Source organism: Python bivittatus, unplaced genomic scaffold (genome assembly GCF_059951505.1).
Source record: "Python bivittatus isolate LINGU-HERP-01145 unplaced genomic scaffold, Pbiv_v1 ctg000850_np1212, whole genome shotgun sequence".
In the NCBI taxonomy this organism is placed as follows: Eukaryota; Metazoa; Chordata; class Lepidosauria; order Squamata; family Pythonidae; genus Python; species Python bivittatus.
In genome coordinates this window covers 850,934-871,792 of record NW_028277112.1, presented here as the reverse complement: position 1 = coordinate 871,792, position 20,859 = coordinate 850,934, and the positions used below count along the sequence as shown (strand labels likewise).

General features: G+C 36.4%; 1 protein-coding gene across 1 annotated transcript in view; it reads right to left on the bottom strand.

The window, feature by feature from the left end:
• Positions 1-1,556: 1,556 nt before the first annotated feature.
• Positions 1,557-20,859, bottom strand: part of RNF180 (ring finger protein 180) — a 77,490-nt gene continuing 58,187 nt past the window's right edge. The window contains 2 exon segments of the mRNA XM_088129989.1: positions 1,557-6,083; positions 18,941-19,066. Of these exon segments, the coding sequence (XP_087986115.1) occupies positions 5,887-6,083; positions 18,941-19,066 (323 nt within the window). The 3' untranslated portion in view covers positions 1,557-5,886.

Here is a 20,859-nt window from a genome sequence, read left to right as displayed (position 1 = left end):
TCTAATGACTTTTTTTTTAATTATACAGGTTGAATAACTTTCAAATTAGCAGACAGCAAAATGCCCATACTGCCTGATAATCCTAAGTGTTGTAATGATTTTCTAATTGTGTTAGAAAATCATTCTGGTTAGTTTGTACTTATTTTACTTTTTTTCTTGATCTTAGATCCAAGATAATATATAGCATATTTTGTGAAGGACTTTAATTAATCTTTTTTTAAAATTCCATAACTGTTAAGGGTTTCAACCCTTTACTAATTACTAAAATTTATTAATTAATTGATTCTTGTGAAACACAGGCATTGTGGAATATATTTTCAGTTAAGTTCATACATGTCTGTAATGATCAATTTTTAAAACAAAGCTTATGTCACAAGATTTATCCCTACTCTTAAACAGAGGGAAGAAAAAAGAAGACAGATGGAGGTTACTTTAACACTCTACGAACAAACTGCCTAATTTCTATTGGTGTCAAAACAGATCCTAGTGAAGTTCTATCTAAAATTCTAATACTTGGAAATGGATCAATGTATTATTCTGGCTTTTGGACTTCTTGCACGGTCTCACTTTATTTCTCTTCAAATAGATGTGTTACAACCATGTCAGGATAGTTTACCTATACCAATAGTAAAAGCAGGCTGAATGCAAGAGTAAAGTATAAATTTAATTCAGAAAAAGGGTGCTTCGGTTTTCTCATGTCTGCAAATCATTTTTGTAATGAAAGCACCTGGATTTTGCATTGCTTCATTATCTTACCTTACTCTTCCTGCTAGGAAAAAGTCAATGAAGTATCTCATTTTCGCATATACCTGCTATAAAATGCATCATATGCATCACCATCATCCTTTGATAACTATAGGCTCCCTGTTTTCACTAATGATATGCCAATTAAAAGAAAAAGCAAGTAACCATATCCTCTCTTGTTGATGTCTAGATTGGATACTAGGCTATTATCTTCGAACTGAAGTTTTATACTTCTTTTGTTTTCATAGTAGTGTGTCCACCAGTTTCCCAAATTTTATGGTTTTTCATTCGCCAGTCTTTAAATTCCTGTTTCTGAAACATTTGAACTAAGATGAAACCTGCTCGGCACAATCCTTTTGGAGCTCTTCACAATCCTTGCTTGATTTTACCACCCTGAATAGTCTGGTATCAACAGCAAACATGGCTAATTCATTGATCAGCTCTACCTCCGCACCATTTATACACAAGTTAAAAAGCATTGGTTCCATCACTCATCCCAGGGGGAACCCTCTTTGCACATCTTGACAGTATGAGAGTCAAGAAAAGACTTACCTGTGAGGAAGTCATACTGTTTCCTTTTCAGCAAGGTTTATTCTTCTACGTGCTTAGTAATTTCCTGTTTAATAATTTTCAACCGTTACTGTATCTTCAGAATTGGTGTTAAGCTCATTGTATCCTTTATCATTCTTAGATATTTTAAAAGATTGGGGTCACACTGGCTATTTTCTAGCAACTTTGAATACTTTTTTGAGAAGGTCAGCAATTTCAAGTTGTTCAAGTTGTTTTAAGAACTCTGGATGAATATTGTCTGAACCTGGGGCCTTGCTTATATTTAGATTGTCAATTTGGCTTCTAACCTCAACTCTCATTAACTTTTTTTTCAGTTTGTCAAATTTTCCTCCTGAAAATGCCAGCTCAGGCACAGGTGTCTGTCCTACATTCTCAGCAATGAAGCAGAAACAAAACATTCATCTAATTTCTGTGCTATTTCCCTGTCCTCCTTTAGTATTCCTACACTGCCCCTGTGATGCTACAGACCAATTACTTTACTGGTTGGTTCCTATTTTAATAAATATAAACATTCTGCCCTCCACCTCAATTTTTTGTAACATGTTCTTCAAATTATTTTCCCCCTCTTTTTAAGTGGTTGAATATCTTTTGCCAGAGCTTAGTTCCTCATCTTAATTGGTACCACTGACCTGCATGTTAGCCACACTGGTGGTCTTCCTGGAATGCATAGTGCCTTTCTTGACTGAGCCAGATATTTTAGTTGAGATTCTATTACTGTACTTTTGAATAATTTCCAACATTGTAGACAGAATTAACCATCTTGACTCTTAACTTCTTTTTCACCAATCCTCTGATTTTTTTGGAAACTATTCTGAAGTTAGCTGTTACTGTGCTGAAATTTTTTGCAAGAATTCACTTACATGCATGTTGAAGATTATAGCACTATGATCATTCCTGGTGTATTGATGTTATTGGACTAGCACTGCAAAGCAGATATGCAATGGAAAATTTAGAATTAAAGCTTGTGAAACCCCTTAATTTTTCATGTATAGCATACATAGCAATAAAATATTTTTATTTTATATGAAGAGCACCTCTTTCTGAGTTACCTATGCATAAAAAATGAAAGTAAAAACATATACTTACAAATATATACTTTCAAAAAAAAATTCATTTAATTTCTCCAAACATAAAATTACATTCTTAATGGGGATTGAAGTTTAAAAGTTACTATGAGCACCAGAACATTATAGATAAAAATATATATCCTAGAATAAAATTATTCTGAAAATTAGAACAAGTCTCAGAAAGCTCGCTAGGATATCAACAGCATATTCATGATAGTTTACTTAACAAAACAGAATTGAGCCTAAGTATTTCAGAATGATTGTATTTAAGAACCACAGAGTTAAAAATAAATCAATACATTTTCCATTCCTACTACTAGAATTTCTGGCTTTTCTCAAACTGGAGGCAATACTCCCAGTCATTCAGTAACATATACCCAAATCCCAAAGTCAATTCTTGCCATTAATTTAAGAACTTTTTATATTGATTATGATTACAGTATATATCCAGTCTTCTGGATTCAGGCATTTGAGAAAGTCACTATTTATTTATTGGAGCTTAGAAACAAGTATTTTAAAGATGGGAGTTCATAGATAAACTCCATTTGCTTAACACCATGACTATTTGGATAGAAAGGTTGCACTACATCTTTGAAAAATAATTAGGCCAGGAATTTTAGAGAATTGTTACTTATATATGAAGAACAGCCATCAAGAATGTGCTCCCAATTTGTAATCAACTGCGGGTACAGTTTTCAATTATTAATACTTTCAAGGCCTGGCAGTTGTTACCTCCAACTCTTGGAGTCAATTCAGAATATTCATAACTATTAAGAATAATTCCACAATTTACTTCAATCACTTGAAGATTTTTTGCTCAGAAAATATACTGCATAATTACACATGAATTAATTAAACTTCATGTTATATTTCCCAAAATCATGTGACTCAAGGCAGCTGGAAATGGTATCACTCTGTAGCATTTTGGGGGACGGAAGTTGTTCCCGATGTCACATTCCAGACAGTAGCTACCATGCCCCCTGACTAAATAGATAACCAATAGTGAACATGTTTATATTCTGACTCACCATTTTTACAACAAGTGACATCTTTACTGCCATTTACTGTATATGATTTTCATTTTGAATTTATCTTAAATTATTGGATTCTAGTTTGTATATTAATTTGTTCAGATTTCCTTGTTGATGTTCTTTTACACCATTAAAAACCTTAAGTATTGGTTCCTTATTCTGCAGCTTGACCCACTTTTCTTATCTGTAAACATGACAAGTATGTCACTTTCTCTTTGCACTGGCCTCCTTCATTGTATTATTAGCATTTCTAACTAAAAAAATATGTGGATGTTTTCATTGGGCTTCTCTTGCTTCTCATTCTTTAATTTCTGTTATTCTAGAGCTCCATTGAATTCACTTTTGTGTGAGACATGGTTACAATTGCAATTAATATCACCCTTCCTCCATTCCTGTTCCTTACCACCATTATTTTGTCTGAAGCTTATATAGATTATTATTTCTACTTTATACTCTACAGCATCCAGAAGAAGTGCTTTTTCTAAGCATTTAGGAAATCATATTAATAGCTAAATAATAATATAGATGCTATAACAATGGAATTGTCAAAACAGCTAACAAAATTAAAATTATCTGACCTCACAATATTTCGTTTGCAAAAAACAGCTTTGCTTGGAACCACAGATATATTATGGCAGTATTTGGATTGTTCATAGACTTTGGGATAAAGCTTGAATTTTCCCTAAATTATTAGTATTTGCTGAATATTCTTGAGAAGAGACCATATAACAACAATAAATATCTGGTCTGAAGTAGAATAAAACAAAATTCTTTTATCATGAATTTTAAATATTTAATTTATAACTTACACCTCTGGCTTAAGAGACCATTGTATGTCAGGATAGTAAAGAAGCTTAATGGTAATCTCTGGTTTTTCAGTTAGACAAATGGCGAGAATTAATTGTACTATACTGAAATATATATCCATGTAATATTTTTCAGCACAGTTTGTACATAATTAGTTTTAAAAAAACAAAACACTTGATGCCTCATAGTTGAATGTATGAACTAACCTCACTGGAAGTATTTGCTTTACATGAAGTACAAGGATATTCTGTGTTTCTTCATCTGTGATGGCACTTTTAAACGTGGTATTGATCAGTAAATACTGCCAAGAAACTATGAATCCATGAGAGATGCACTTTGTAATAATAAATGACCCCTCCCACGCATTGGATCTAAATGCCCAATTAAAGATCAAGGGGCTGATTCACATAATCATATTTATCATTCATAACCCCTTTGCGACATAAGCAAGGTCATTTTCCACATTGCTTGGTGTTAGTGGAGGAGATGTAACGGATCCACAACTGGTGCTACTCTAAATCGAGGCGGGCAACCTTTTCAATATCTTTTATATCTAACCATTTGAGAAAATCTGTATCAGTAGTAGGTGGAGGTTTGGTTTTTTTTTTTTTTTAAATATTTCTGTTTCTGACCCTCTCTTCTCTCTATCTTCTCTTTTTCCCTCGTCCTCCCACATACAGCTGACTAGGAAATTAGGTTGATGGTCACAAAACATTAACAACAGCAAAACATACAGCCCTGAAGTGCTCCCTGCACACGCTCACTTTCTTTCTCTCTCTTTCTCTCAGAACCAACTATTCTTGGTTCTATATACAGACATAGGTAGAAAATTGAAAATTTGTCTTAAGTTTCCTTAATGTTAGCTCTTAGCAAACACTGCCAGTCAATAGGGCAAACCATTGAGTCTTCTGAATAATTTGATAGACATCCACAAATAAAAAGACAGCTAAATTGTCTTTGCTGCAAAACTGACCACCATGGGCACTGCGTACATTTCTCTAACAAATTTCTCCCAATTATCCCATTTATCTTAAAGTACATAGTACATTTTACCATAAAAACATCTCTCAGGAAACTCCTGCAATGATTTCAAAAGGTGGAAAGCTGAGACTCAACATGACCATTATATGCAATAAGTACTGGATACAAAGAAAATTCCAAAGATCATGAATTCCAATGATCATGAGAAAAAAATTACACTGAATTTCAAAGATTATGAGAAAAAAATCTTTCAACTGAATTTAAGCATTTAATATGTGAACCATCTCTACAGAAACCATTAAGTGTGAGGTGACAGTCTATGTATGTGAGTTTCATACATACCAGGTATTAGTTGAAGTTAATCAGTGAAGATTCACTGTTTGACGAATAATCATTCATGAATCTGCTCAACTTTGTATACAGATTGCAAATACAGAATTAAAGTACAAGGCCATCTTAACAGACATTAGAAAAAACAATCTGACATGTTTTAATATGCAAATGTTTTTTCACTTCAAAATATAATAAAAATTAGAAGATCAAAAAACTGAGAATGAATTATTGTTGCTACAGTTTTATCAATTTTAGACAGTAAACCCAAGACTGTACACAATCTGCATTCTTTAATCCAGATTTGTCTACTTCCTTGTCTCACAGCTCACATACAAAATAGGGAATAGAAATCCTTAAAAAGGAAAGAAAAAGTAGCAAAGAAAACAAAATATGATAAATCCTAAGACCCAGTTGATGGCATAAATGTAGATTATCACCATGTCCATGTCAAATCGCCATCCCCGGCTATCATCCTCAAAGTCCATATAATCCATTCGGTGAGCGGCATGTGGAAAATGCCTTCGGGTAAAGGAGTCTGTGCTCTGAAAACCTGCTGGATAAATATAAACGCCATAATTTGAAAAGACAGCTGAGGGAAAATAATTTGGTTTTATAACTTTTTAAACTTTTTTGTGTAAAAATCCACCAAGAAAAAGAGAGAAGGAAACTTGTGTGGGTTTCTCAGATTACTTTTACTAGAATCCAAGCATGGAGTAGGAAAGACTCATAACTTTCGGTCAAAAGTAACAAGGTCCTCATAAGATAAGTGGAAATGTTAACTGCAAGAATGCAAAGTAGTTGCAAAGAATTACTATAAGTGCTTGGGAGCTGTTAACACACAGCGCTTGGAACCAGTTTTTCTTTACGTAATGGTTAAGCTGAAATAGCAGTTTAGCTACAACTTCTTAGGCCATTCGTTTAAACTAAAGGTTCCATTGTGCAAGTTAAGCGTGATCTCATTTTATCCACCCCTCGTTATATATTTTAATAGATGTATGAATTAACCCAATCAGTAAGGTTAACCTTATCAATCACACTGATGATAATATCCTATTGTTGCTACTAACTGTAATTATAGTTACAGTTAGTAGCAACATTATAGTAATAGAATAGTAATGTAGTAGAAATCAATTAAATGATAGTAATAATTTGCTTAAGTCTATAAAGAGGGCTTGTAACCAACCCACTTTAGGCTTCTCTTTCCTTGCGTCTGGTACTGAATCTGTCAAAAAATCAATTTGGTATAATAGTGTCTTGGTCTCTAGTGAAACGTACCCTTTGAAAAAAGAAGTTTTCCTTCAGGGGTGATGCATATCAACATGCAATATCCATCTTTAAATCTCCACCTTGGGCCAAATAAGATATTCACTAGAAGTTCTGACCTGGTGTCTGGAAGCTGTCAGGGTCTGAATGGTGAGAAACACCTATTCATTTGATCCATCCCAGGCAACCGATGGATCCAATGTGGTTTCAAAGGGAAATTGGTTTTTTTTCCTGAAGCTCTGGTGTGTGTTTCAGCCAAGGCCTTGGTTGCAGCTTGGAATGAAGCGCATTATCTGGACCCTTTTCACTCAGGGTTCAACTGGGTTATGGTACAGAGATAGCATCAGTCACACTTGTGGATAACCCCTGGAATGTTGGGATGTGGGTGGTGCAATCATCCTAGTCCTCCTAGGTCTCTTGGCAGCCTTTGATACCATCAGCCAGGGTATCCTCTTGGATTGGCTTCAAGGACTGGGAGTGGGGGGCACTGTTTTGCAGTAGTTCTCCTTCTTCCATGGTGGTGGGGGGAAGGCCTAACCCTAGGCCCCTGCAATGTGGGGTACCTCGTGGTTTGGGTCTCTCACTGCTCCTCTTTAATATCTACATAAATTATCTGGGTAAGGTCATTTGACAACACAGAGTGCAGTATCATCAGTATACTGATCATACCCAATTGTACATCTTCACCCCTGGCCGGGCAGATGATGCTGTTCAGGTACTGATCCAGTGCCTGGAGGCTCTGAGGGCCTGGATGGGGAGGAACCAGCTCTCACTCAGCCCTAGTAAGACAGACTGGCCTTGGGTTTTCAGCCCTTCCGGATCTGGTGAAACGTCATCTCTGATTCTCGATGGGGTTGCACTCCCCTATACAGAGCTGGTGTGCAACTTGGGGGTCTACCTGGGGCTGCTCTTGAAGATCACCCACAAGTTACAACTAGAGCAGAATGTGGTGGCAAATGCACTTACACATGCCTCTTAGCTTGCCCACATTACACCACTGCTGCATGAGCTGCATTGGCTTCCATTTTCTTTCCGGGGTGAGGTTATCTGCAGAACTGCCTCTCTCTGAGGATATCTGCCTATTGCACCAGGTTAGTTAGGGTGGGCATGCTCCAGGTCCCTTCCCTAAAATGTTGTCATCTAGTGGGACCTAGGAAGTGCGCCTTCTCAGTAGCAGTTTTCACCCTGTGAAACACCTTCCCCCAGAGACCTGGCAGGTCCCTACCCTTCTAGTCTTAAAAAACTGGCTTTCCCCCCAAGTACTGGGATAGCGTGAGGCTGGTGCCCAGTGATTGTGACTGTTTATGTATTGGGGAGTGTGGTTTTAGAGCACCAAGAGTTGGGTTTTTTGGGGGAGGGGGAGCTCATTTTATTGCTTATTTTGTTTTTATTGCTGTGGTTGTGAGCCGCCCAGTTATGATACATAAGATGGGTGACCATATACTGTATGTTTCATTAACAAACAAACAAACAAACAAACAAACAAACAAACAAACAAACAAACAGGTTCAGACTCAACCTATACAAGACAGAATGACTATTTCTTTAGAAGGCTGTTGACTCTGGGGCTGTACCACCTTAATGGAATAGTGGAGAGCAGGCTGGCAATTTGGAGGTGCTCCTGACCTCATGGCTCCTACTGGAAAAGCAGATGGAGACCATGGTGAAGAAGCCTTCATCTGGCTCCCACTACTGCAACAACTGTGGTCTTACTACAAAACGAGGCACTGAATATGGTCACTCACAGCTTTGTTACCTCCCCCTGGATTATTGTGATTTGCTTTAAATGGAGCTGCCTATGCAGAGCACCTGGAAACCCTTAGACTAGCAGCCTTGTTATTGAGATGTAATGCCTCTACTGAAGAAGCTGTATTGGCTACCAATATGGTTCCATATATAATTTAAGATTCACCTATCTCAGGCAGACTCCACCTATTCTGCTCAGTCCTTCTGAACAGAAGGCGTCTGTAGAGGGTCTCCACCTTCCAAGAAGATGGGAGGGCATTCAAAAGAAGGCATCCGTGGTGGTAGCTTGCCTCTTGAAGCAAGGATGGCCTATGCTCTCCTAGTTTTTTGGAAGCTTGAAGAAACTTGACTGTCCTGAAAGGCCTTTGGGATTGGATTGTCTGGCACCAGTGTGAATATTATTATTGCTTTATTATCATATAGGGGCATGTTTAATTTTATTGCATTTATGTTATTGCTGCTTTGGCTATATTGCTAGTGCTCCTGAATTAGCTAGTCTTTGAGACTGAGGTGACTTATACATTTCTTAAATAAATAACATTATGTAGTGCCATTTGTCTGTCATCTTCCTAATTCAGCGCCCAAAGTGGCCCTTTCACCTCTCTGCACAGAGAGAAGGAAAACAGGTCATTTCTGTTGGTTCTGCTGAGAAACAAACTTCATTTGGTCCTCTAAAATGTTTTAATTCAAGGTGGTCATTATAACTAGTATCTGAATTTACTAACAAATGAACCCTTTTTAATATCCCACTCTAATAATTAAACCATAAGAAATCAAGATGTAAAAATAAACATTTTATTGCAAATTTGCCAAATTTAATTTCACAATAAAAGTAGAAATGAGGCTTGATATTATCAGACTGGCATTGCCTCAAACAGATTTGATGTACTATGTCAGTATAGCTTTTAACACTTAAATTACAACAATAAATATGTTTGCTTTTATATCCATCCTTATACAGTCTTATAGAGTATTTTAAATAATTCTGTGTTGGCTTCCATTAAGATTATTGCTCAAGAATCTGTTTTATTAATCTGATTTCCAAGGAGTGAATTTGTAGCTATAGCTGAAAACAATTTACTATTTACTCACCACATAGAAATCCTCTATGTATGATATATTTTCCAAGGCACTCTAATCAAATTGGCCACAAGTGATTCCCTTTTATTTATTTGCACTCTTATAGCAAATACCATACAAATATGCCAAAGGGCTATTTTTGCATCAACATCTTCCAATCACTAATCAAAGTATAGTTATGCACACTTTGTGATATTTTATCTTGTTATGTTGCTTCAGTTGAGAAGATTTAGATGAATAAATGTAATAGCTGATTTGTATCTCTGCTGGATTTACTTCAAGCAAACCTACATTTACCCTAGATTAGACTTTATAATGTAATCATTCTTCATTCAATAGTAATTTTATTACTGTAATTGTTCTCGCTGTGGGAACTCACAGAGATATATCTCATATTGCATTAGTTAAACGTTTGACCCAGTTTTTCTCACCTGAGAACTTAAGGTGTCCCTCAAATGAAGGAAGCAAAAACAATCACAAATCTGAAATCTAAGTTATAGGGGGCATTAAAAAAAAAGTTTTAAAATTCTAACTCATATTCTAGCTTTAACATCTATGTCATGTATGCACAGGCAGGATATTCTGTAGTCCCTAGAGTATTTACATTTAAATTGTCTCTGAATATTGGGAAGTGGTTAGGTCCACCTGTGTCAATAGTTTGTTGTTGTTCAAACAATCACTGTGGTCATGTATGAGCAGAAAATTATTTAGATGGCAGATTTTTCTTGGTTTTATTTTTCATAAAGGTTTTAACAAATTTCTTTTAAATTGTTTTTTCCCCTGAATCTTAAAGTTAGGGCAGGATAACGATCCAATTCAAATTAAAACTATTATGTTTTCAGACTGTAAAATCTACTTGCTTATGTATAATGTTCTTGGAATAAAGAATTCCAAAGTGAACTGTGTTTACTGAATTGGAAAGAATCAGGCTTTGCTCCAAGAATGGAACTGAGATTCAATTAACAGTCTGCTCCCATCTTCTTTCCTTCAGCTCCTTTCATTTCCTTGCATTGATTTTTGTAGCATTTAAGAAAGGAACAATTCTACCCTCCCCACCCCCCAGTAAAGAAAACGATAGTGAAAAATCCATTAGATGGCATTAAGGAAGATGATGCAAAATGATGACAACAACAACAACACAGCATTTTCATTTTATTAGGAACAGAAGAATGGCACACAGCAAAGTGATGGAAAATATAATGGATATAATTCTAAGTTGCTCATCAAAGTGAGGCAGGTAAATCAAAAGTTAGCCAACATTTTAGAACATTCTCAGCAACATCTGCATTTTTCAGATAAAAGGTATTTTTATCAAGTGAGACTGACCCTTGTAATGATAATTCCACAAAGCAATTTATATTTAGATGTGAGTATGGTGTGATGTTGAGAAAATCATGTGGAAGACAGTCATTCAGTTTCCTTTTAGGCCTCACAGCAGGTGGCTAGCCACAGCTATTAATGAACATAACTAATATGGGTGAAGTTCTATATGAAAAAGAAAAAATTAGTTACAACCTCAAAGGTCTATTGAGACCTGAATACAGGTAGTCCCAGTTTGAGAATGAGTTCCGTTCCCAAGGTCTGTCCTTAGTCAAATTTGTATGTAAGCCGGAACAGTATTATTGTATAATATTGTAAAATCTAAGTAGTATTATGTAATTAACTCGAACCATTGTGTATTTAATTTGAATTTTGCTACAATAGGCTTCGTTCTTAACTATGGGTTGTCCTTAAACCAGGCGTTCTTAACCTGGGGACAACCTGTATTAACTAAGCAATTCCTTAATTTAAAAAAAAAAAAGAATACCACAGGTATGAAATATAATATAGGTATTAAGAACAGAGGAAGTGGACACATAACTGCATCTGCTCTACTGTTCTCTGTTGTCATAGGTAACTCTCCAATTATATCATTTTTACCCTTTGAAGATGGGAAGAGTTTGAGCCTATAACTCTTGAGGAAGTGGACAGGGTCCCTGGAGATTTGAGCTCAACAATCTGTCAAGACCTCCCAGGAAATGGCATGTGGTTGGGTCCAGGTAGTGTTAAATTCCTTCTTCTGACCAGCTCAGGTGTGAGTAGCAGGAATGGTGTTATGATGGTTCTCCTTCCTTCAGGGCCAGTACTAGTGGGTAGAGAGATCAAGCCCTAGGGCCCTTACTCTGTGGAGTATCACAGAGTTTGACACTCTCCCTTCTCTTATTTAACATCTACCTGAAGCTGCTGGGGTGGTCTTTTGCTCACATGGGATTAGATATAATCAATATGCTGATGATACCCAGCTATACACCACAGCCCCTGGTTGCTCAAGTTCTGTTTCAGTATCTGGAGGGTATAAGGGTCTGGATATATCAGGCTTAACCTTAGCAAGACTGAGTGGTTATAGGTTTGGGGACCACCTGATCCCAGAGATTTTCCATCTCTAGTTCTGGATGGGACTGAGCTGCCCCAGTCAGAAATAGTACACTATATGTTAAACAACACGTAGCCTGCCATGGTATCTATTCCATTGGGGTGAGGGTGGGGAGTGAGAACAGGAAGCAGGAACTGGAAGTGATGACAGACCTAAGAATACCAGTTTAACCAATTAGGGGCATGTCAGAAAGGGAATGTAAAGGAGCTCAAAGAGGGAATTCCTTTGACTATCTATTGCCAACAACGGCTATTAGAATAAAAAGTGCAACAAATACTAGATGCATAAGTGTATCTTTCAGTGCTTTAGTGCAATATGTAAAGTGCCGATTATTTCCTTTTTCTAAGTATTTACATTTAGATTATAAATGCCATTAAAACAGGATTTTGGTGTGTAATCAACACCAAGATACAGTATGCTTCCTCCTTCCCTACATTTTACTAACATATCTCACATCCAAACCAAGAGGTTTTGGATAAATTAAACAAGACCACAAGATTGTGTTCCTTACCTGATTTGCATTATTAAATCAGCCAGCAGTGGAATCTTAAGACTTTGTTCCCCTTTGCCCCACCTTGAATCTTCCATAGTAGCTACTCTTCAAGATCAATGATTTCAGGAGAGGAGGACAATACAAACACTGTAAAACCTGTGTAGGCTTTGTAGGCTTAATAATGTTCAGGAAGAAAGGTCAGTGTTTTAGTTACAAGTCTCTGCATTCCCTCCACTCTGAATGAATATATGATATTCCCACTCAATCAGTCTAATAGCTCAGGTATGTTTCTCTTATATCCCTCATCCAAAATACAATGATCAGTTGTAGATTATACTAATCTAATTTTTTTCACTAGGATTCACTGGTGTCTTTCTGGGGACATCTTAGATCCAGAACTTCACAAATCATTTATTCCACATCTACTTCTGGAAAACTATCATAACTCTCCTGAAACTGGCAGACTGGAATAGTCAGGAACACAAAAGAACATACCAGTGTTCTTCAGAATGTTCTCTCCCTGGAATGATACATTTTACAGACAACTTTTTTTATCCTATAATTTTAAAATAGGATAATTACAGAAATGTTTCTTCTGACAATTCAACAGCTACCAATTTATGGTAATGTTAAATATGAGTTGAGTTTGTATGGACATTTATGCATACAGGTGTCACACAAACATACTGAATGTTAAATATATTTACAGCATAATCCTACACTTCCATTAGCTGAGGGTTGCTTCATTGTCGGGATACCAGGCTAGCTATTGACTGAATACCTGCAGGATGCTAAGACAGGGAAGAGTTGGGGATGGGATGCTTGCTGCACTGGGAGGAACAAATCCCATACTGTATCAATCTATGGATCTATACCACCACTATACTTACTACAAAAACACTTTCCATTAACTTCAATGGGAAGGAGAAAAATAAAAATAGTTAAACTAACTTGATGACAGTCCTGACGATATAACCTAGCATTGTATGCTATGTAAATAATTTCTAGTCAAAGAAGCTTCTACAAGAATAAGTGTCTTGAATGGTACCTTTTTGTCCCCACAATGTGTATACCTAGAACTTACATGAGAGAACATTGTTGATGGAAAAACACTATATACAAAGGAAGCATTTTTGCACAAAACAGATTAGCTATTTAAAAGAGATTAGTATTTTAGTATGTTATTATTTTTATAAAAAATCAGTCAGATATTTCACCGAACACAAACATTAAAGAACATTCCAACAATTGTAGGGATAGGGCAGGATAGAGCCAGGAAAATGTGAACAAATTCTGCAGTTAGCTCCTAGTTCTTCCCTTGCCCCTGACACTATATGTGAATAATGAATAGTCTCTAAACTGTTTGCTGTAATTCTCAGTAAGTAGGAGGAGCTATCCTCCATGGAAGAGAGAAAATACCCCAACTCTCAAGTAAGTTCTCTGTTATCAAAAGCCGGGCAATTTACTCAAACTATTGCCATTATTAGGGAAACAATAATGAGATTTCTGCCTTGCATAGTCACCCATTGGATGCAAGATGCAGAGCATGCTGCCATACACACAAAATGGTGTGAAAAAATAAAACCACATCCAATGCTGAGTCTAAGGCATGATCACTGGCACTCAGATTTCTCCATTTAGATTTATTATTTATTTACTTTAGAAGTTGTTTTTGAATCCACCCTTCACCTTAAAATATCAAGGGGTATCAAGAAGCTTAAAACTAAAACATACCCAAAAGGATATGAAGTAATGAAAAAGATGAAGATGCTGTAGAGTTGAGCTTGACTCCTGGTAACTACAGGGGCCCATCTATGAAGTTTTCTTGGTATCAGTGGCATCTACAGGAGGGGAGTCAAGCCAGGAGAGCAACTGTGACCACACAATTGAAGCCTGGTTCCTTTGACACACATGCAAACAGGGTGAGGCCTCAATTTTGTTGTGATCATGATCTTGAGCTTTTTATCTCCCCCCGTGAATGCCCCTGTTAGCAACAATACAGAAGTGGTTTGCCATTGCCTTCTTCTGGGGTGCTTGATTGGCTTCTCAGTCTAGCCTTCAGCCCTGGAATATCCTGGAGGTCTCCCATCCAAGTAATAACCAGATCTGCCCTTGAGGCCAGACAAAGCTGACCAGGTGGTACTAAGACTGAAATCATGAAGCACTGCAATAAATAAAGGCATAAAAAAGCAGGGGAAATAAAACATACTACCACAATGTGTCCAAAATGCCAACATTTATGTTTCCTGATATTAAATGGCTTGGCATCCACACCAGTTAAGCTTCAACAGGAAAGGCTTTCCAGAGAAGGGGTACCAACACAACAGAGGTCTTCTGCTTAGTGACTGCACAATGAGCTTCTCTTATAAAGAAACCCAGAGAAGCATCTCTTCTGAAGAGTTTAAGACAAAATTTTCTGAGACAAAAAAAAGTTACTCCTTCAGATATTTTGCTTTTTAAAAGTAAGCACTAGCTCTTGAATGAGCAAGTCAATTTATATTGGATGTAATGCTAATTTTGTATTAACAGATTATTTCTTTTGAACACTGATTTTAATAAATAGCTACTACTGAAAAAAGTTAAAAGAAATGTTAATAACAAGAATATAAGCGATTATGAAAAATTCATAAACATATGTAGCAACAAAGCTTATGTACACTGAATGTTTTGAAAGTCTAGAAAAGTGAGAAAAGGAATATAATCCATTGTGTTTAAAATATAACCCACAGAGCCTTTGGGAGGAGTGACCTAAAAGACTTTAGAGATACTATAAATATTTTATCAGTCCTAAGAAATACAATTTAGAAAGAAAAGATAGCAAGTAATTTCCCAACATGTATACCGCACTACAGAGGTACTCTGAGGATTCTGTTAAAAGCAGCCAACTGAATATAACTTGATAGAAATGTACTGCTTGTTTAGACTCTTATGGGTTGCTATTTCAAGTTGCATATAACAATTTTCATTTAAAAAAATACTGTAGATTCTGTTTTATTCAAATTGGAGAAAGAAAAAAGGGGAAATCTGTTAGTCTAAACTATAGTTTAATACTTAAGCTAACAGAATGTATGATCTATTTCTAAGGCAAAAAACCGAACATATGAATTAAATCTCAATAGTATCAATATTTTGCTAATAGTACTGATCGATAATAGAAATCTGACATTTAGCCAAAATATCAATTGACAAGACAAAAACTATGGCTAGAAACTATGAATCCTTTTGATAAACACTAACATTCATTAATCCTGGAGCTACATAAAGGTACTTCTAAAATGTGGCGTTAATGTTGTTCAGAAAGCATTGGCAGTAGTTTGAAGGATGGATTTAAATTCAAACAAATATAATTTTCAGGGAAAAATAGGTAGAAATAAATAGAATGAAAGATAAATTATAAGTGCCATGTAAGAACTGGTAGAGATATAATTTATATTTAGGAAATGTTTAATAAGGAGGAAAATAAGTGTTGAACAAAGCTAGGGATCATAGGCAATAAGCTGAACTCATTATAAATGCCAATCTGGTCTAGTGGATAAGGCACCAGACTAGAAACCAGGAGATTGTGAGTTCTAGTCCCACCTTAGGCATGAAAGCCGGCTGGGTGACTTTGGGCCAGTCACTCTCTCTCAACCCTACCCACCACACAGGGTTGTTGTGGGGAAAATAAGAGAAGGAGGAAAGAGTATTAGGTATGTTCGCCATCTTGAGTTATTTATAAAAATAATAAAGGCAGGATAAAAAAAAATCTTAAAAAAAACCCATAATACAGTGGTACCTCGGGTTACAAACTTAATTCGTTCCGTGACTCTGGTCGTGACCCGAATTGGTCACAACCCGAAGCAAATTTTCCCAGTGCACTTTCTTTGGAGCTATGCTAACAAGCACACCAAAAACCTTCACAAGAACGCTAAGAAACACACCACAAGCCTCACCAAACGTCTCCTTGCTACCGCAATCTCGCCCACAGGAAGCCGCGACCGCGTGTCAGCAGGAAAATGGCCACGTATCCTGTTCGTACCCCGAGGCGGAGTTCGCAAACCGAAGCAAAATTTTGCGGCCAGAGCTGATCATAACCCGAAAAGTTCGTTAACAGAAGCGTTCGTAACCCAAGGTTCCACTGTATATATCATTTTCAATTGGTTAGGAAGCAAGGTAGCAGAAGGACTTCTAAACTGTATTTGGCATGAGTTCAGCTTCATTTCATTTCTGTTCCAAGTTTCAAAAAGGTATTTAGAAGATCTCCCAAACTAACAATTAAAAAAAGATATTGAATTTGAATAAGTTGGAAAGTGTAAAACTGGAAAAGTTAGGAAAAGTATTGGCCTATATTTTTCTAGGCCTTAGGGTATTATTACTGCAATAGCTATTGAAGCAGATATTCTAGAACTATGAAGAGTGCTGTATACAGTGATGGTTATCTTGATCTTAGTAAACAAATAGCTGCCAGTGCATAGGTTAGTGCATTACTTTTCTCTTCTTTTGATTGGGGCTTCATAGTGATCACCCATAAAGATTTCTGAAAGGATGAAATTCTGTTATTACAAAGATTCTCTAAAATATGAGTACCTCAGAGAAGTCTCTGCTTCTGGTAAGTTTTGCCTGAAGGTAAAATAATAAATGTACCATAGACCATAGAACAGTTCTTTCTACTTTCAGTCTGAGAACACTAAATTTGACTCTCCTAATTAATGTTCTGTTCTGGGTTTTACATCAAATGGCTAGAAATGGTACTCTCCATTTGAACGTTTCAGTCTGGACAAAAAGTTTGGATGTTTTAGAATAGAGTGTCAAATAATGCTAAACCAGTGCCTGACTCAGATTCCAAGATTCTGTCTAATCCACATACTGACTTACTAATTCACATACTGACAGTGCCAACCAAAAATCTGGAAGGCTCTGAACCACTATTAGCAGAAGACCTCTTGCTTTTTATTTGTCATCAGTCATGAAATAAAAAGCATATTTTAAGCTACTAAACTCTAAGACATTTGATAACCCAGCCTCAAGTTGGGTAATGCCTGCTAATAAACCCAAAAACATACAGATCAAACAGATTAGGAAGAGGGCTATAACAGACTGTAGCTTTCATATTACTTCTTTTTAGTATTATAAAGTTAGACAACTCTCTATAGATGGCAGCAGCAGGAAAAAGGAAATTTTAACTTGATCCTGAGAGAAACTATGGAGGAAAGTGACAGCTACATCCACAGATCGCTGCCTACTCCTATACCTATCCATAGGAGAAGCGTGCTGCCACCTGATGTTCTTCTGCACCAAACCCTTATGTTGCTTTGAGATCCTTTCCAATATTCAAAAAGTCTATTCAATTTTTTTGCATTATAAAGGATTATTCTTTACTTTATTATAAGCTTATTGGGCTGCCAGTTTAGAATTTCATGTTCTGGTTTGGAATTTTTTTCTATTTTTTTTAGCCTCTCTTGCAACCTGGCATATCCTTCTTGCTTAAAATGGTGTCTCACTACTGTCATTCAGAGCACTGTTTTATCTATATTTGTTTCTTTACCTACCTTCTAACACTGTTAGAGATTTCTTTTCATTCCCTCAATGTTTGTGGAGCCTTCACCATTAGCTGTAGTTATTCTTCTATCTTGTATCTTGTTCTGCCTCTTATCCCTTCATCTAGGACAGCCAATTTCATCATAATACCTTGCTTGCTGGACAACAGCTATTATATACCTGGTGTACTAGCTAGCAGAAAGCTTACCTCTCATTGTAGTGGAGCCACTGCAGCTTCTACTGCCTTTTAATAGATTCTGGTATCGGATATTTGTTGATCTATAACCTGTTTGCAATTCTTGACTTTTATTCAGTTTTACAGGCAAGATCTGATGCAGGTAAGCAATACTATCTTCTAACCTCCATAACTGCCTACTGAGATCCTGTAAGCATACTTTGTTACTTACTGCCTTTATGATGCACAGAAGCCACAATTCAGAATATGTTGCTTATTTGTAACTGTGGCTCTTTGTTATCTGTGCATTCACCAATCCACCATTCTTACCACATAGGCAATAATTGTCTTGAGGTTCTGCATCTAGTCAAGGAAATAAGATAATTCATGAGACTCCCCGTTGCATATCTGCACATGTACTGGAGTGGGATATCATACTGCCAAAATAACTCAGCTAGAATGTTCTGATAGTGTCATACCCAGGCATGCAAACATATCGTGTAAACTCAGAAAAACTCAGTTGTAGGTTAACAACTTGTATTTTCTTTATTGCAATTACTATGTGGGTTATGGTATCATTTTTAGAATGGGCATAGATGCAAATTCATTAAAAAACAAATCCTCATAAAGAATAAGATGATTAGGTCATGCATATTCTTGAACATTTAACTTTAAGTTGATGAATTTCTAAGGTTAAATAATCATTAATAGTTTACTTACCATCAATAACTCTGAATACTTTCTTGCAACTAGGGAGAGGCCAATTTGCTAAATTTGATTTTTGAAAATTTTCTTTTAATTTTGAATATTCCATTGGAAAGGAAGTTTCTGTGGAATTGTTTAGTTCTACAATGTACAAGAAGAAAAAATATAGAAAATGCTAGTAATCTTTACTTAGTAATAAAAATATTGTTTTCAATTTTTCCATTGTTTTTCACATTTATGAAAACTTGAAAAGAATCAACTCTTGAAGATAAGTCTGTTACTTTCAGGAAGTATTTACTATATCCATCAAGATCAATGAGACAATCTAGAGAATCATGCAATGAGCTCTGTAGATATCCACTTTATCTTTTTGAACAGCTGCCATTTGGGCTATCTGGCAAATGAGGTTTAAAACTTTGGGCAGTTTCAAAAGCATTTTAATGCAATCGTAAGAGAAGTTATAGGTTTCTCACTAAATTCAGAATACATGAAGAGGATAGACTATACACAGCAGAAATGATATTGGCTATATATAAACTGATAGCTATTCTTAAATTACACAAGTCAAGAGGAAGGGCCAGTTGGATAGATAAGGCCTTCTGGATTGGGGCCAACCTGAAGTCCACTAGTTCTCCATCTTTGCCCTGTTCAAATATTATTCCTTTCACCAACATTCAATGGATGAGTGCATCTGATGGAATAGTAATGAGGCACCCATTTCTTCCACTGAACATAGGAAGAAAGAGTGCCATTTGTTCTAGGAACCTGTACTAGACAAAGTCATCCAAAACCTAAAAATACACGAATACCACTTCTCATTTCCATTAACTCTGCAATAAATGAGAATCTTTATCTCTACCACAATCATAGGAGTAATACAACTGTTTCTGTCACAATTTTATTAAATCTAGTTATTAATGTGTTTTTCTTCTTACACAGAAAAAAATATAGAATACCGTAGAAAAAAATCTAGTTCTTTAGATAAAAGTTCCCCAATGATCATTTATAGCTTTTGTGTATAATGGACCATGCAATAAATACAGTGGTACCTCGGTTCACGAACGCTTCTGTTCACGAACAATTCGGTTCACGAACAGCTCTGGTCGCAAAATTTTGCCTCCGTTCGCGAACGCCGGATCGGGTTACGAACAGAATCCGCGGCCATTTTCCCTCCCGTGACACGTGGTCGCGGCTTCCTGTAGGGAGGGGGACTCTCCCTCCAAGCAATATCCACCTCCCCACCCGTCTTCCTGTCCTCCATGCCAGAAGTCACGTCGAGCAAGGTTAGCTTTCTCTCTCTTCGTGCTGTACTTTGTGTCATATTTTTGCGGTTTAAAAAAACAACAACATATGGTTCAGAACGGATTAACCGTAATTTCATTGAACCTTATGGGGAAATTTGATTCGGGACGCGATCAAAAATCGGTTGGCGACCAAATTCGGAGGGGTCAGAACGGATTAACCGTATTTACATTGAACCTTATGGGAAAATTTGATTTGGTTCACGACCAATTCAGTTCGCGACCAGAGTCACAGAACGAATTAAGTTCATGAACTGAGGTACCACTGTAATTAGATATTCTGTTTCCATCTAATGCCAAGTACCCTTTCCTCTGTTACTGGCTTGCAGACTTATAATCATAGTTTAATTTGAAACATTACATTTTTAGATTAAATTGTACTTCTATACCTTTAATGCTCTTAAAGGGGAATGCTTTGGTGGTAACTAAATTCTTCATTAGCACTTGGAAAAAGATAGATTACAATGTACTAAAGATACAATCTGCATTTCTGGATCTGTTCAAATTGAAAAAGTTGAAGGCTCCAAATTTCTAGGTCCAGATAATAATTATGAGGCTACTACACTTCAGAATCTATGGTTAATTTTAACTTACCACACAAAGTGATGTTCTGGATGCATCTTAAGAAGGCCA